Source organism: Meles meles, chromosome 1 (genome assembly GCF_922984935.1).
Source record: "Meles meles chromosome 1, mMelMel3.1 paternal haplotype, whole genome shotgun sequence".
Lineage (NCBI taxonomy): Eukaryota > Metazoa > Chordata > Mammalia > Carnivora > Mustelidae > Meles > Meles meles.
Genome location: NC_060066.1, coordinates 137,161,367 through 137,177,986, shown reverse-complemented (window position 1 = coordinate 137,177,986; position 16,620 = coordinate 137,161,367). Strand labels below are relative to the sequence as shown.

General features: G+C 35.1%; 1 protein-coding gene across 9 annotated transcripts in view; it reads left to right on the top strand.

Moving 5' to 3' along the window:
* CCDC18 (coiled-coil domain containing 18) overlaps nt 1-16,620 on the top strand; it is a 106,932-nt gene that overhangs the window by 72,253 nt on the left and 18,059 nt on the right. For all 9 annotated transcript variants that reach the window (XM_046009222.1, XM_046009215.1, XM_046009247.1 and 6 more), the window contains 5 exons: nt 2,687-2,803; nt 3,783-3,926; nt 6,397-6,600; nt 10,568-10,705; nt 13,915-14,115. In XM_046009222.1, the coding sequence (XP_045865178.1) occupies nt 2,687-2,803; nt 3,783-3,926; nt 6,397-6,600; nt 10,568-10,705; nt 13,915-14,115 (804 nt within the window). The remainder of the gene's footprint in view (nt 1-2,686; nt 2,804-3,782; nt 3,927-6,396; nt 6,601-10,567; nt 10,706-13,914; nt 14,116-16,620) is intronic.

Genomic DNA, 16,620 nt, shown 5'->3' with positions numbered 1-16,620 from the left:
AATGAATGTGAATTCCTGTTGCTCCACATCTTGGCGAGCATTTGCTGTTGTCAGTGTTTTGGATTTTGGCCATTCTAATTAGTGTGTAGTGATATCTCCTGGTTAATTTGAACTTCTCAGATGACATATGGGATGGAGGATATTTTCCGTTGCTTATTTTCTATCTGTACATCTTTTTTGGTGAGGTGTCTGTTATGGTCTTTGGCTCATTTTTTAATTGAGTAATTTGTTTTCTTATTGTTGAGTTTTAAGAGTTCTTTGTATAGTTGGATACAAGTCCTTTCTCAGGTGTGTCTTTTACATATATTTTCTTCTAGTTTGTGGCTTTTATTCATAATCTTTTGACATTGACTTTCACGGCAGTTTTTCATCTTAATGATGTCCAACTTATTATTTATTTCTTGAATTATGCCTTTGGCTTTCTATCTAAAAAGTCACCCAGGGTCATCCAAAGTTTATGTTATCTTCTACAAGTTTTATAGTTTTGCAAATTATATCTAGGTCTGTGATCCATTTTGAGTTAAGTTTTGTGAAGGGTGTGGTGCAGATTAGTTTTTTTGCATGTTGTTGTCCACTTATTCAGCATCATTTGCTGAAAAGACTATGCATTGTATTGCCTTTGCTCCTTTGTCAAAGTTTAATTGACATATTTAGTTTCTGGATTCTCTTCTGTACAATTATCTTTTCATCTCTGTTTTTGCCAGTACCGCAGTCTGTTTACTGTAGCTCTTTAGTGTCTTTAAGTCAGGTAATGTCACTCTTCCAACTTTGTTCTTCTTTAATATCCAGTGTTTTGCCTCTCCATGTAAGCTTTAGAATCAGTTTGTCAATATCCACAAATTAACTTCTTGGAATTTTGATTGAATTGCCTTGAATGTGTAGATTTAGTTGCAACTAACTAACTGACATCTTGACTCTTGACAATATTGAGTCTTCCTATCCATAAACATGGACTCTCTCTCGATTTATTTAATTCTTTGATTTCTTTCACTGGAGTTTTGTAGTTTCTCTTTATAGATCTTGTTTATATTTAGCTAGGTTTATACCTAAGTGTTTTTGAGGGTGCTAATGTAAATCATATTATGTTTTTAATTTCAAATTCCTCTTATTTATTGCTGGTATATAAGAAAGTGACTGAATTTTGTATACTTCTTGTATCCTGCAGTTATTGTTCTAGGAATTATTATTTTCCACCTAGATGATTATGTTATCTATAAACAAATATAGTTTTGTATTCCTTCCTAAGATGTATATCTTTTATTTTTTCTTTTTTTTTTTTTTTTAAGACTTTTTTATTTGACAGAGATCACAAGCAGGCAGAGAGGCAGGCAGAGAGAGAGAGGAAGGGAAGCAGGCTCCCCGCTGAGTGGAGACCCCGATGCAGGGCTCGATCCCAGGACTCTGAAATCATGACCTGAGCCGAAGGCAGAGGCTTTAACCCACTGAGCCACCCAGGCGCTCCTCTTTTTCTTGTCTTACTGCTTTAGAGAGGACTGCTAGAACAGTGTTGAAAAGCAGCAGTAAGAGAGAGAGTATCCTTGCCTTGTATCTGATCATAGTGGGAACATTTTGAGTTTCTCACCATTAAGTATGATACTAGCTATTGTTTTTCTATAGATATTCTTTATTAAGTTGAGCAAGTTCCCCCCTATTCCTTGTTTACTGAGAGTTTTTATCGTGAATGTGTGTTGAAATGGTTTTGGTATTAGGTTAGTACTGGCCTCATAGAGTGAATTAGAAAGTATTTCCTCTGCTCTGTCTTCGGAATCGGATTGCAAGAATTGGTATAATTTCTTTCTTAGATATTTGGTTGCATTTACCAGAGAGCCCATCTGGACCTCCTGCTTTCTCTTTGGAAAAGTATTATTAATTCCTTTAATAGATATAAGCTTATTTAGATTGTCTTTTCCTGTGTGAGTTTTGGAAGATTCTGTCTTGTAAGTAATTGGTCTGTTTCATCAGTTTTATTAAATTTGTGGTCAGAGAGTTGTTATAGTATTCCTTATTATCCTTTTAACATCTTTGAGAGTTATAGTAATGTCTTCTCTTTCATTTCCTGTATTAGTAATTTGTGTCCTCTCTCTTTTTTTCTTAGTCTGGCTAGAGGCATACTGATTTTATTGATCTTTTCAAGAATCAGCTTTTGATTTTGTTGGTTTTCTCTGTTGATTTCCTAATTTTTTAAATTTCCTAATTTTAATTTTACTGATTTCTGCTTTAATTTTTATTTATTTTCTTCTGCTTACTTTGGATTTAATTTCTTCTTCTTTCTCTAGTTTACCAAAGTGGAAGCTTAAGTGATTGATTTCAGATCTTTCTTCTTTTCTAATATTTACATTTAGTGCTGTACATTTTCCTCCAAACACTGCTTTTGCTGCATTCCAAAATTTTTATTATGTTGCATTGTGTTTATCAGCTTTTATTTAGCATGAAATGAAGTCTAAATCATTTATTTGATATTTACGAACATAGTTGCATCTTTTCTTCAAGTTTCTATAATATATATGAGGCTTAAGATTCAGTATTAATAGGCAATGAATATTTTTTCTCATTTTGTAAAATAAGCTGAGATGAGTTTATGTTTCAGTTATATCTACTGTAAACAATTTTAAAACACATTCCAAGAACACAATTTTTAACATTAGAATTAAGTTGAGTAATAGTTTAATGTTACTTTGGTATTTAGGTTACACATTTGGATATGACTATTCGTGAACACAGGGGAGAAATGGAACAAAAAATAATTAAATTAGAAGGTACTCTGCAGAAATCAGAATTGGAACTTAAAGAATGCAACAAACAGGTAAATTATTTAAAATTACATACTTTATATTGTTTTTAAAAATAACTCCTTAACTGTAAGCATCTACTTATTATTTACATAATATGGCTTTTTTATAGAACACATATAATAAAAATACTACATAATTTTAAACACCTTGTACATGCTACTTTAAATATACTTTTCTCCTCTTAATTTTCCCCCAGTTTTATTGAATAACATATAAATGACAGAAATTGCATATTGAGGTATACAACGTTTTGATATACACTGTGAAGTAATTAACACAATTAAGCTAAGTAACATATCCATCACCTCAGTTATTTTAATTATTTATTTTTGCTGAGAATGTTTAAGGTCTGTTCTCTCAGAAGATTTCAAGTATACAACACAGTATTACTAATTATAACCATACACTGTACATTAGATTTCCAGAATTTACTCATCCTATATAACAAAAACCTTATATGTTTTGACCAACATTTCCTCATTTTCCTCACTCCTTACCCCCTAATGATTACCCTCTTAATGTTACTTTGAATGTAGTTTTTCTTGTCTCAGTGTGTCCACATGTTTATCATCATCGTGTGCATGTTTGAATATGTATAAAACATCTCTGGAAGGATTTGTAATTCTCTTAACTGTGGTTGCCTCTAAGGAAGGAACACAGTGGGAAGAGGACTTTGTTTTCACTAACTGTATTTTTCACCTCTTGCACATATTACCTATAAAACTATTTGTGAGGTGTAACATCTGTTTTAATGTACTGTAATTATCCTTATACAAACGTGATTGAGACTTGATTTCTTATAGTATATTTTAGGTATATATAATAAGCATCTTATTAAGCATAAGAATTCTGATGTTAATGTCTGAGTTATGGTGGTCTTAAGAAAAATACATTTTTATATTTTGCTGTTGTATATAAATTTGGACTGCAGTTATGATTAAAGAACTGTTTTTCCTTAGTTACATTAATATTGCTCTGTTTAAAATTCAGATAGAGAGTTTGAATGAAAAATTGCAAAATTCCAAAGAACAGCTTCGAGAAAAAGAGTTTATAACGCTACAAAATGAACAGGAGATAAGTCAACTGAAAAAAGAAAATGAACGAACACAACAAAAGATGAAAGAAATGGAAAGTGTAAGCAAATTATTTTCTAAGGAACAGAATAATATTTGTGGCATAATCTTTGTTTTAAGCTAGTTAGTTTTAAAATACGGAAACTGTGCCCTAAGTATTTTTAGGCTAATTATTTGTGTCAGATAATTATTGGGTTTCTTTGACCTTTCTAAATATTTTATTCTGATATTCCAATTATAGGGAAGGGCATCATCTTATCTTTATATTGCCTACAGGCATTGGCATGGTATCTGTCACATAGTAAACCCACAATATGTGCTTACTTGGTCAACAAATATTGAGAGCCTTCTATGAAACAGAGCTGGAGATACAGATATTAATAAGATATACTCATTTGTCTTGAGGAACTCCCTCCAGAGAATGAATGAACAGATACTAATTGTACAATATTGAAACCAAGTACATTGAGTTAGTTGCCAGATGAAATTTGATGTCTTTGTATTATCAGTTTACATGTGTGTTGACTGGTGAACCCATTCTACCCACTTGCCTTTTTAAAAAAGTAAATTTGCTTCTGAGAGCTCTCATATATGTAACTTTCTTGTTTTTAAATACTATACTCAACTCTAAAACTTCACATATACCTCTTTATACTCATCTTTAAAACTTCACATATAGCTCTTTATTGTCTGTCTGCTTCAGTAGGATATAAAATCCATAAAGGTAGCTACTTTGTCCCCTTTGTTCACTCTTAAGTCCTCAGTACCTAAAACAGCACATATCACATAGTAAGCATGAATAAATATTCATTGAATTTATACATAAATTAAGCAGAACCTGTGAGAGCAAGTTTGGGCCCCAGGGAAAAGAAAATCATTATTGGTCCACTCATTTCATGTTCCCTAACAAAGGCTGATTAAAAATATTAGCATGAGATTTATACTGATATGTAATACAGTTGGACCCAAGGTCCCCATTCCAGACGTCAGGGTCCTAATGATTTGTATTCATTTCTTTCCTTCCTATCAGCCCTAAAGTCAATTACCTACCTTCTAATCTTCCTCACCAAGCTAATTTAGAACTAACTTACTTTTCACTGATATTTTTTTCTCTAAGAAAACAATACTTTACTAGGGATTTAACTGAGTAATAATGCAGAAATGTTTCAGAAGGAGTAGCAGTCCCAGTGGCAAATTTTACTTTTACAGAGAATAGGTCATGCCCTTATCCCAAACATGTGGATTAATGGTGGCTTTTGGTTATCCATGCCAATGTATTCTCCATCTGTGAAATGGATAATCAGATATTAGCTTCTTTTGTCTCTTTATATTATTATGTATTCTGCCATGTTATAGTCATAATGATAAAGGATTATACAGCTTGCATATTAGTCAGCAAAATACAGTTAGTCCCAGATTAATTACGGTACATTTTCTTATCATTAAAAAGGAAAAAAAAAATTGGTCATTCACAGACTTGTACCCCTGGTGCTAATAATACATTATATGTTAATTAAAAAATTAAAAATTAAAAAAAGAAAAAACATTTTGTGAGTATCAGTTTCACAGTGGATGATGTTGTATGTTAAACTTTTTTTTTTAATATTTTATTTATTTGACAGAGAGAAATCACAACTAGGCAGAGAGGCAGACAGAGAGAGAGGAGGAAGAAGGCTCCCCGCGGAGCAGAGAGCCTGATGTGGGGCTCGATCCCAGGACCCTGGGATCATGACCTGAGCCGAAGGCAGAGGCTTTAACCTACTGAGCCACCCAGGCGCCCCTAAATTTTTTTTAAAGGTTTTATTTATTTGAGAAAAAGACAGATAGTGACAGAGATAGTGAGAAAGAGCACAAGCAGGGAGGAGAAGGAGAAGCAGGTTCCCACCGGGATCCTGATGGAGGGTTCAACCCAGGACTCAGGGATTGTGACCTCACCCAGGCACCCCTTGTGTGTTAAAGTTTATAGAGACTGAGTTGGGTTGGGGGAAATCACTTATTAAAAGTCAATCGGAGAAAGACAACTATCATATGATCTCCCTGATATGAGGACATGGAGAAGCAATATGGGGGGGTAGGAGATAGGAGAAGAATAAATGAAACAAGATGGGATTGGGAGGGAGACAAACCATAAATGACTCTTAATCTCACAAAACAAACTGGGGGTTGCTGCGGGGAGGTGGGATTGGGGGAGGGGGAGCGGGCTATGGACATTGGGGAGGGGAAGCGAACCATAAGAGACTATGGACTCTGAAAAACAACCTGAGGGTTTTGAAGGGTCAGGGGTGGGAAGTTGGGGCAACCTGAGGGTTTTGAAGGGTCAGGGGTGGGAGGTTGGGGGAACAGGTGGTGGGTAATGGAGAGGGCACGTTTTGCATGGAGCACTGGGTGTTGTGCAAAAAGAATGAATACTGTTACGCTGAAAAAAATAAAATGAGAAAAAAAAAAAAAAAAAAAAAAGAAAAATCAAAATAAGAAATAGGTTAATCTATATAATTTCATTTTGAAACCTACAAATACCTTGTATTTTTTAGGTTATGAAAGAACAGGAACAGTACATTGCAACTCAGTATAAGGAGGCCATAGATATGGAGCAAGAATTGAGGCTAACTCGGGAGCAGATGCAGAACTCCCATGCAGAACTGTTGGAGGCTCGTCGTCAACAAGTCCAAGCACAGAGGGAGGTAGAAAGGCTCTCAAGTGAACTGGAGGAAATAAAGCAACTTTCTAAGGAAAAAGTAATCCCTATTTTAAATAATTTTACCTTACTAAAAACCATTTTTAAATTTTAGCATTTACTTTTTTAGATTATATATTAACTTTTATACACACTAATGTACTTCATGCCACTGAATTTTACACTTAGAACTGGTTAAAGTGGTAAATTTTATGTTATGTATATTTTACTAAAGTTTTAAGAAGAAAGTGTTATATTTAGTGTACCCTAGTAATATAAATAAGAAGACCTTTGGAACTGAGTTTTGGCCAAACTCATTAGTTTTCAATAAATTGAGTTACAGAGTACTTTTGGATTTTCAAGTGAGTTAAGCTATCATTTGGAAGGAAAAAACAAAGCTAATCTTCCTTGAGTAAAATGTTTACATTTGTAGCTACTAAGTGAAACTGACAGTCTAAGTTTATAACTGCTATGAAACCTGTAGTCCAGAGCCCTTACTGAGAGAAAGTACTTTTAATAACAAGAACAATAATATAAATTGTATTTCCCCAGGATTTGGTAGAAGGTTAACAACTTTGCTTAAAAATACTTAGATTGATATGCTTGGGTTAATTACTTAGACTTCTAGAAAAATGTATTTATTGGTATTTCATAAAAGTGCCTGTGAGTCCTCTGCTTTTTATTATGGTTACTAATACAGTATAGGAATTGCATTAAAGTACCTTTACATTTAATTTTGGTAAGTTCAGTGCTTTTATTCACATATCTGGTTGGTTAGACAAATAAAGAATATATAAGGGGGTGTGCCTGGGTGGCTCAGTTGGTTAAGTATCTGCCCTGGGCTCAGATTGTGATCCCAGGGTCTTGGGATGGGGTCTTGGGATGAGGTCCTGTGTTGGGCTCCCTGCTGAGTGGGGAGTCATCTTCTCTCTCTGCCTCTGCCCCTCCCCCCACTCATGCTTGTGCACTCTTTCTAATAAATATTTTTTTCTAATAAATATTTTTTTAAAAAAGAATGTATAAGGAATTTTTATTAGAATATGTTGGGCATTTGCAAGTCTCCTAGGAAAAGCTCCTAGGAAGCTGTCTATTTTTATCTCATCTCTGTCCTTATCAGTAGTATTTAAGTATAGTATAATAGATTTTCTGTGGATACAATAAGATCAATTAATCAAAAAAGTGAAAGAGGAATTATTTAAAGTGACAGTTTAACATGAAAACGCTCAACAGCACTCAGCATCAGGGATATACAAATCAAAACCATAATGAGATACCACATCATACCAGTCAGAATGGCTAAATTTAACAAGTCAGGAAATGACAGATATTGGCGGGGGAACCTTCCTCATACACGGTTGGTGGGAATGTGAACTGGTGCAGCCACTCTGGAAAACAGTATGAAGATACCTCAAAAATTTGAAAATAGAGCTACCCTATGACCCGTCAATTACATTACTGAGTATTTACCCCAAAGATACAAATGTAGTGATCCAGAGGGGCACCTGCACCCCAGTGTTTATAGCAGCAATGTCTACAATTTCCAAACTATGGAAAGAGCCCAGATGTTCATCAACAGATGAATGGATGAAGAAGATGTCTTTATATACAGTGGAATACTACTCAGCATCAAAAAAAATGAAATCTTGCCATTTGCAACAATATGGATGAACTACAGGGTATTATGCTAAGTGAAATAAGTGAATCAGAGAAAGACAATTACCCTATGATCTCACTGATAAGTGGAATTTAAGAAATAAAACAGTGGATCATAGCAGAATAGAGGAAAAAATAAAACAAGAAGAAACCAGAAAGGGAGACAAACCATAAAAGACTATCATAGAAAACAAACTGAGGATTGCTGAAGGGGGGTAGAGGTGAGGAGATGGGGTAACTGGGTGATAGACGTTAGGGAAGGCATATGATGTAATGAGCACTGGGTATTACATAAGACTGATGAATCACTGACCTCTACCTCTGAAACCAGTAATACATTATATGTCAATTAATTGAACTTAAATTAAAAATGGGGGGGGGAGTAGCTTTTTTAAATTTTCTAAGTTTCATTTAAATTCAAGCTAGTTTCAGATACAGAATTTAGTGATTCAGCACTTATATACAACACCCAGTGCTCATCACAAGTGCCCTCCTTAATCCCCACCACCTCTTTACCCCATCTTTCCATCTACCCCTTCTCTGGTAACCATCAGTGGTCTATAGATAAGCTTCTGTTTCTTGGGTTTCCTCTCTTTCCCCACAACCCAGGTTTGTTTATTTTGTTTCTTAAAGTACACATAAGTGAAATCATATGGTATTTGTCTTTCTCTGTCTTATTTCACGTAGCATAGTTCTCTCTAGCTCTATCCACATCATTGCAAATGGCAAGATTTGATTCTTTTTATGGCTGCATAATATTCCTTTGTATCTATATACTACATCTTTATCCATTATCAGTTGATGGACATTTGGGCTCTTTCCATAATTTGGCTATTGCAGATAATACTGATATAAACATCAGGGTGCATGTATCCCTTTGAATTAGTATTTTTGTATCCTTTGGGTAAATATCAAGTAGTGCATTGCTGGATCCTCAGGTAGTTCTGTTTTTACCTTTTTGAGGAACCTCCACACAGCTTTCCAGAGTGGCTGCACCAGTTTGCATTCCCACCAATAATGTAAGAGGATTCCCCTTTCTCTGCATCCTCACCAACATCTTCCTCTGGATCCTTGTTTCTTATGTTATTTTTGGCCATTTTGAGGTAGTATCTCATTGTAGTTTTGATTTGTTAAAATGATAGTTTAAAATAAAATATTTCAGCTCAAAACTCTAAATATGTATTCATGTTTAAATCTTTGAATTTAGGACCAAATCTTGTTTTGTGTGTGTGTGGGTGGATAGGGTCTTTGATTAGAATTCCACCTAATCTTTTTGCATTAACCATACTCCTAGTCCCTCATCTATTGCAATTCTGGTTTCTTTAGAGTAAAAATTAAAAGACATTTTTAAAAATTTTTTATTTTTTTAAAGATTTTATTTATTTATTTGGCAGAGACATAGTGAGAGAGGGAACACAGCAGAGGGAGTAGGAGAGGGAGAAGCAGGCCTCCCGTGGAGCAGGGAGCCCAATATGGGGCTCGATCCCAGGACCCCGGGATCATGACCCGAGCTAAAGGCAGATGCTTAACGACTGAGCCACCCAGTCGCCCCTAAAAGACATTTTTAAATCAGAGTATAACATCTCTTATATTTTACATGGGGTTTCCCACAATATTTTACAACTATTTTGATTGCTTCTAATTGAGTAAAAAATGTTTGACTCATTCAGTAAGCTGTCTCAAGGCATATAACTAAATTTTCATATAAAAACTTTCTTTTTGCATGTATATTTCCTCAATGTTCATATATAATGTATATTAGAATTGCATAATTATAATAACAAGAACAACTAGCATAAATAGGTTTGGATAAACACAACTGACTCTTTTTCTTTTTAAAGATTTTTATTTATATATTTGAGAGAGAGAGAGAGAGTGTGAGTACACACACACTCATTAATGGTGGGAAGGGCACAGTGGGAAGCAGACTCCCTGCTGAGTGGGAAGCCTGGCCATGCAGAGCTCAATCCCAGGACCCTAGGATCGCAGCCTGAGTCAAAGGCAGATGCTTAACTGATTGAGCCACGCAGGCGCCCCACAACTGACTCTTGATAAGCAAACAGTGCATTTGGTGAACAAAATGCACAGGCAAACCTTACAGTAGACTTATCTACTGAAGTTCAACATGCTGTGGTTATTAGTTTGTTTTACAGAATGCATTGGTTAGTGAACTATTACATTATGATAAACTGTACTAATACAGTCCCATTTGTAGTCTCTTAAGTGTCTAGATTTTAAGGTATACCATTTAATAAACTAACTTTGTGTATGGGCACTTATATAGTATTATAAAAGATTAAAATTCTTCCATAAATCCACATGATTGCTTTAGCTATAATAACCAAATAAACTTTCCTTAATGTGTCATTTTTAAGGAAGCTCATGGACACCATTTAGCTGAAGAATTGGGGGCTTCTCAAGTACGTGAAGCTCATTTAGAAGCAAGAATGCAAGCAGAAATCAAGAAATTGTCAGCAGAAGTAGAATCTCTCAAAGAAGCTTATCATCTGGAGGTAAAGAAAAATGTAATTTGTTCCAGAACTCCCTGCTACAGAAGTGGATTGAACTATCTGAGCAAAACTATAAGTCTAGCTTCTAAATGTTCATTATAGAATAACTCATTTTGGTCTTCATTTCTGGTAGCTTAATATAATTCCACTTCATATCCAGTGAGTTCATGCACTGTGGGGTTAAGAGCTTAAAGTCTTGAGGTAGGTAGTTTGGTTCCAAATCTCAGCTTATCACCTGGCACTTATGTGACCTCGAGCAATTAACATCTCTGTCTAAAATGGGCAAAATAATCATATATACCTCATAGAACTGGATTAAATGAATTAAATGGATTCAATGAATATAGTTAAAGTACTTAGGCCAGAGGCTGGCTTATCATCATCATCATCAGTTATAAATAGCACTTGCCAAAACTAACTGGAAATATTTAGTAAACAATATAAGTAGTTTCATGTGCTATGAATCTACAATGCTTTGCAATTTCCAACATTTGTTCTGATAGTAAGTCAGAGAGGCAAAATTAGAACCTGATACTTTTTATCTACCTAGTATGTCCTGAGCCTTTATAGAAATGAACAGTGTTATCAATTAGAATAGCATTTCTTGTCTTTTTAAAAACTGTATCTAACAATATCTAAAATGTATGTATTAGAACTAAATAAATTACTTATAGAGTTCTAATAAAGCATTTTTCTATATGAAAAGGATTACAACTACATTCACAACTACTCCTTTCAAAGGAGTTTGGAACTACCATATTTGTGAGAAATTGGTAAGGCTTGTAGTCACTGGTCACTATGTCTTTCTTAAATGTGTTTAGATTCAGATCTCTTTGAAAACATTGTGTCTGTCAAACAAAACATATTTGCAAGCTGAATCCAGTTAACAGGCTAAGAGATTTCAGTCCTTGGTCTTTAAAGACAAATGGAATGCTGTTGGATTCAACATAATTATTTAATAAGTAAATATTAGCTACTCAGAGAAGTGACCATCAGTAAGTCCAGCTAGAGTGTTTACCAGCAAGTATTCTTTGCATTTTTATTATGTAATCTCTATTCTACTTTTATTTCTTATTATTCATTTTTTTACTTTAAGTTTTTTAAGCCCTCTGAAATTATTTATAAGCAGGTAGTACATAAAATGAATTGTAAAAATAGGTTTTAATGTTGCTATTTAATATTTGATACTGTTTTATATGTATAATATAAAAATTTATAATATGTTTTTATCCTCTTTGGTACTTGACAAAGATTTATTTTTATTTTTTTTCTTTAATATTTTATTTTATTTATTTGACAGAGAGACAGAGATCACAAGTAGGCAGAGAGGCAGGCAGAGAGAGGGGGGGAAGCAGGCTCCCTGCTGAGCAGAGAGCCCGATGCAGGGCTCAATCCCAGGACCCTGAGATCATGACCTGAGCCGAAGGCAGAAACCTAACCTCCTGAGCCACCCAGGCACCCCGACAAAGATTTATTTTTAAAGCATGTATGTTGTTTGAATATAAAAATGAAGGAATAAATCATTAAAGTAACAAAGTTAGTAAAAAGGATTAATAATTTTTTTTTAATATTTTATTTATTTATTTGACAGAGAGAGAGGTCACAAGTAGGCAGAGAGGCAGGCAGAAAGAGAGGGAGAAACAGGCTCCCCACTGAGCAGAGAGCCCGATGCGGGGCTCGATCCCAGGACCCTGAGATCATGACCTGAGCCGAAGGCAGAGACTTAAACCACTGAGCCACACAGGCGCCCCAGGATTAATAATTTTTAACAGCATTTTAAAAATTACAGGTTTCGGGCGCCTGGGTGGCTCAGTGGGTTAAGCCACTGCCTTTGGCTCAGGTCATGATCTCGGGGTCCTGGGATCGAGTCCCGCATCGGGCTCTCTGCTCAGCAGGGAGCCTGCTTCCCTCTCTCTCTCTCTCTCTCTGCCTGCCTCTCTATCTACTTGTGATCTCTCTCTGTCAAATAAATAAATTAAAAAAATCTTTAAAAAAAAAAAAAAAAAAAAAAAAAAAAAAAAAAAAAAAAAATTACAGGTTTCAGAATTGTCAGAAAAGTCAATAATAATTGCAAAAGTCCTAATATTTTTTTCAAAGATTTTATTTTTTTATTTTTATGAGAGAAAGAGAGAGCACAAGCACAGGGAGTGGCAGGCAGAGGGAGAGGGAGAAGCAGACTCCCTGCTGAGCAGGGAGCCTGATGCAGGACTTAATCCCAGGACCCTAAGATCATGACCTGAGCTGAAGGCAGAAGCCGAACCCATTGAGCCACCCAGGTGTCCCCCTGATATTTTTGATAAGAAATAGATTATTTTTTAATTTTTATTATGGAAAATTTTGAAAGAATGGTATAAATCCTCCTATATTTATTATTCAACTTTAATAATTACCAACCTATTGGCCAATGTGATTTCATCTATAAGTATGCTGACAATTTCTTTATAAAAGGGAATACTTTTGGGCGCCTGGGTGGCTCAGTTGGTTAAGCGGCTGCCTTCAGCTCAGGTCATGATCCCAGGGTCCTGGGGTCAAGTCCCACATTGGGCTCCCTGCTCACCGGAAGGCTTACTTCTCCCTCTCTCTCTGCCTCTGTCAAATAAATAAATAAATAAAATCTTTAAACGGGGGTGGAATACTTTTGAGAATGAAAAAGGATGCTGTTCTTAACTACACCAGGATGCCAGGCATAAAACCTGGTGAGTCTCAAGCAAACTGGGAAGTATGATCACCACATCTTTAACCTCACTAACTTCCCTTCCCCCACATATTTCTCTCTATTTGAAGCAAATCTCAGACACCATTATTTCATCAGTAAACATTTCAGTAACTCTAAAAGATAGGTGCTGTTTTAAAAACAACCACAATACTATCATCACAACTGAAAATTGACAATAACTCGTGAATATTATCAAATACCCATCATTTGTTCACATTTTCCCAATTGTCACAAAAATGTCTATATAGGTAAAGTGGTTCAAATCAGAAACAAAAACAGCCCATCATATATGGCTAACTGTTCTTAGGTAAATTTAAGACCATAGGTTTCTTCTTCCCTTTTTTCCTCTAATCAGTTATTTGTTGAGAAATCAGATGTTTGTACCTATAAACAGAATTTACTTTAGTACAAATGGAAGTGAAAAGTATTCAAATATTTTTGAAACCAACTCCCTCCTATTTTTTTCCTTTTCTTTTTCAATTTTGGGGCTGTGTAGATGATGTCACATCAAGAGAACCATGCGAAGTGGAAGATTTCTGCTGACTCTCAAAAGACTTCTGTTCAGCAACTAAATGAACAGTTAGAGAAGGCAAAATTGGAATTAGAAGAAGCGCAGGACACCGTAAGCAATTTGCATCAACAAGTCCAAGATAGGAATGAAGTAATTGAAGCTACAAATGAAGCATTACTTATTAAAGTAAGTAAACATAGAGAAGTATGTAAAATACAAGTACATTTATGACTTGTTTTCCCTGTCCTTATAGTTTATAAAGGAAAATATGATCAAATGTCAACCAGTTTGAATAAAAAGCATTTTATTTAGAAAATATTGGGTGTGGAAATTATGAGTATGATGTATATCATATTACGCCAGGAGAAATAATTTGTAAGTTCAAACATAAAAAGTTTTAAATATATTTTTTTGGTAAGAAAATTTTTCTGCTCTCTTAGCAAATTTCAGTTACATAATACCTGTATTACCAACTGTAGTCACCATGTTATACATTAGATCCTCAGACCTTATTCATCTTTTAGTTAAAAGATTATACTGTTTCACTAACCTCTCACTATTTCCACCACTGCCTAGCAGCCCCTTTTCTATCTGCTGTTTCATTATTATGTTATGTCACCACATAGTACGCCATTAGTTTTTGATGTAGTGTTCAATGATTCGTTGTTGTTGTTGTTGTTTTAAGATATTTATTTATTTATTTATTTATTTATTTGACACACAGAGATCACAAGTAGGCAGAGAAGCAGGCAGAGAGAGAGGAGGAAGCAGGCTCGCTGCTGAGCAGAGAGCCGGATGCGGGGCTCAATCCCAGAACCCTCGGATCGTGACCTGAGCTGAAGGCAGAGGCTTTAACCCACTGAGCCACCCAGGCACCCCTATGATTCATTGTTTACGTATAACATCCAGTGCTCCGTGCATATATGCCCTGTTTAATACCCATCACCATCATCATCTGCTGTTTCTGAGTTTGATTCTCTTTTTTTTTTTTTAAGACTCCACATACAAGTGATACCATGAACTGTTTTTCTCTGTTTTATTTAATTTAGCATAATGCCCTCAAGGTCCATCCATGTTGTCATAAATAAGGTGTCCTTTCTCATGGCTGAATAATATTCCACTGTGTGTATCTACATTCCACATCTTTATCCATTCATCTGTTGATGAACACTTTGGTTGTTTGCTTAACTTGGCTGTGATGCTGTCATGAATGAACTTGGTAATACATGTCTTTTTGATATCCTGTATTAATTCCCTTTGTGTATATACCCAAAACTGGTATTGCAGCATCATATGGTAGTTCTAATTTTAATTTTTTCCAGAACCTTCATACTGTTTTTCACAGTGGCTGTCCCAATTTACATTCCCACCAACAGTGCACAGAGGTTCCCTTGTCTCCACACCCACACCAACACTTGTTATCTCTGGGTTTTTGGTGGTTGTTGGATTTGTTTGTTTTTTTTAATACTAGCCATTCTCACAGGTATGAGGTAGTATCTCATTATGGTTCTGATTTGCATTTCCCTGATGATGAGTGACGTTGAGCACCTTTTCATGTACCTGTTGCCCGTCTATATGTCTTCTTCAGAAAAATATCTGTTCAGTTCCTCTGCCGACTTTAATTGTATTTGGGTTTTGAGTTGTATGAATTCTTAATATATTTCAGATATTCACCCTTTATCAGATATATGATTTGCAAATATTTTCTCCCTTTATGTAAGTTGCCTTTTCATTTTGATAGTTTACATTATGTTGCAAGAGCTTTTTAGTTGAATATAGTCCCATTTATTTATATCTGCTTTCATTGCCCTTGCTTTTGTGTCAGATCCAAAAAATTATTGCCAAACTTGATGTTAAGTAGCTTAACCCATACTTTTTCTTCTAGGAAATTTATGGTTTCTTTTAAGTGTTTCATGCATTTGGAGTTGATTTTTATGTATGGTGTAAGATGGTGATGCAGTTTTTCTTTTTGCATCTGACTGTGCAGTTTTCCCAGCACAACTTATAGAGAAACTATCCTTTTCCCATTGTGTACTCTTGGCTCCTTTGTCATAAGTTAATTTGCCTTATATGCATGGGCTTATTCCTGGACTCTCTGTTCTGTTCCATTGATCCATGTATCCATTTTTATACCATTACCATACTTTTTTATTACTATAGCTTTGTAATATGGATTGAAATGAAGAAGTGTGATGCCTCCAGCTTTCTTCTTTTTTCTTAAGATTACTTTAGATATTTAGGTATTTTCTGGTTCCATGCAGATTTTAGGATTTTTCTGTTTCTTTGAAAAATGCCACTGAAGTTTGGATGGGGATTGAACTGAATCTGTGAATTGTTTTGGGTAATACAGTGATTTTGTATTCTACAACTTTACTGAATTCATTTATTGTAACAAATTTTTGATGGATTTTTTTTTAGTGTTTTCTATATATAATACGTTATCTGCAAATACAGCAGCTTTCCAATTTGAATACTTCTTTCTTTTTTCTTTCCTTTTTTTATTCCTCCCCCGTTCCTTCCTTCCTTCCTTTTTTTCTAGAGGGAGAGAAAAGGGAGTGGGAAGGGCAGAAGGAAGGGGAGAGAGAGAATCCTAAGCAGGCTTTAGGCCCAGCACGGAGCCTGACACAGAGCTCTATCTCACAACCCTGAGGTCATAACCTAAGCCGAAACCAAGAGTCAGATGCTTAACCC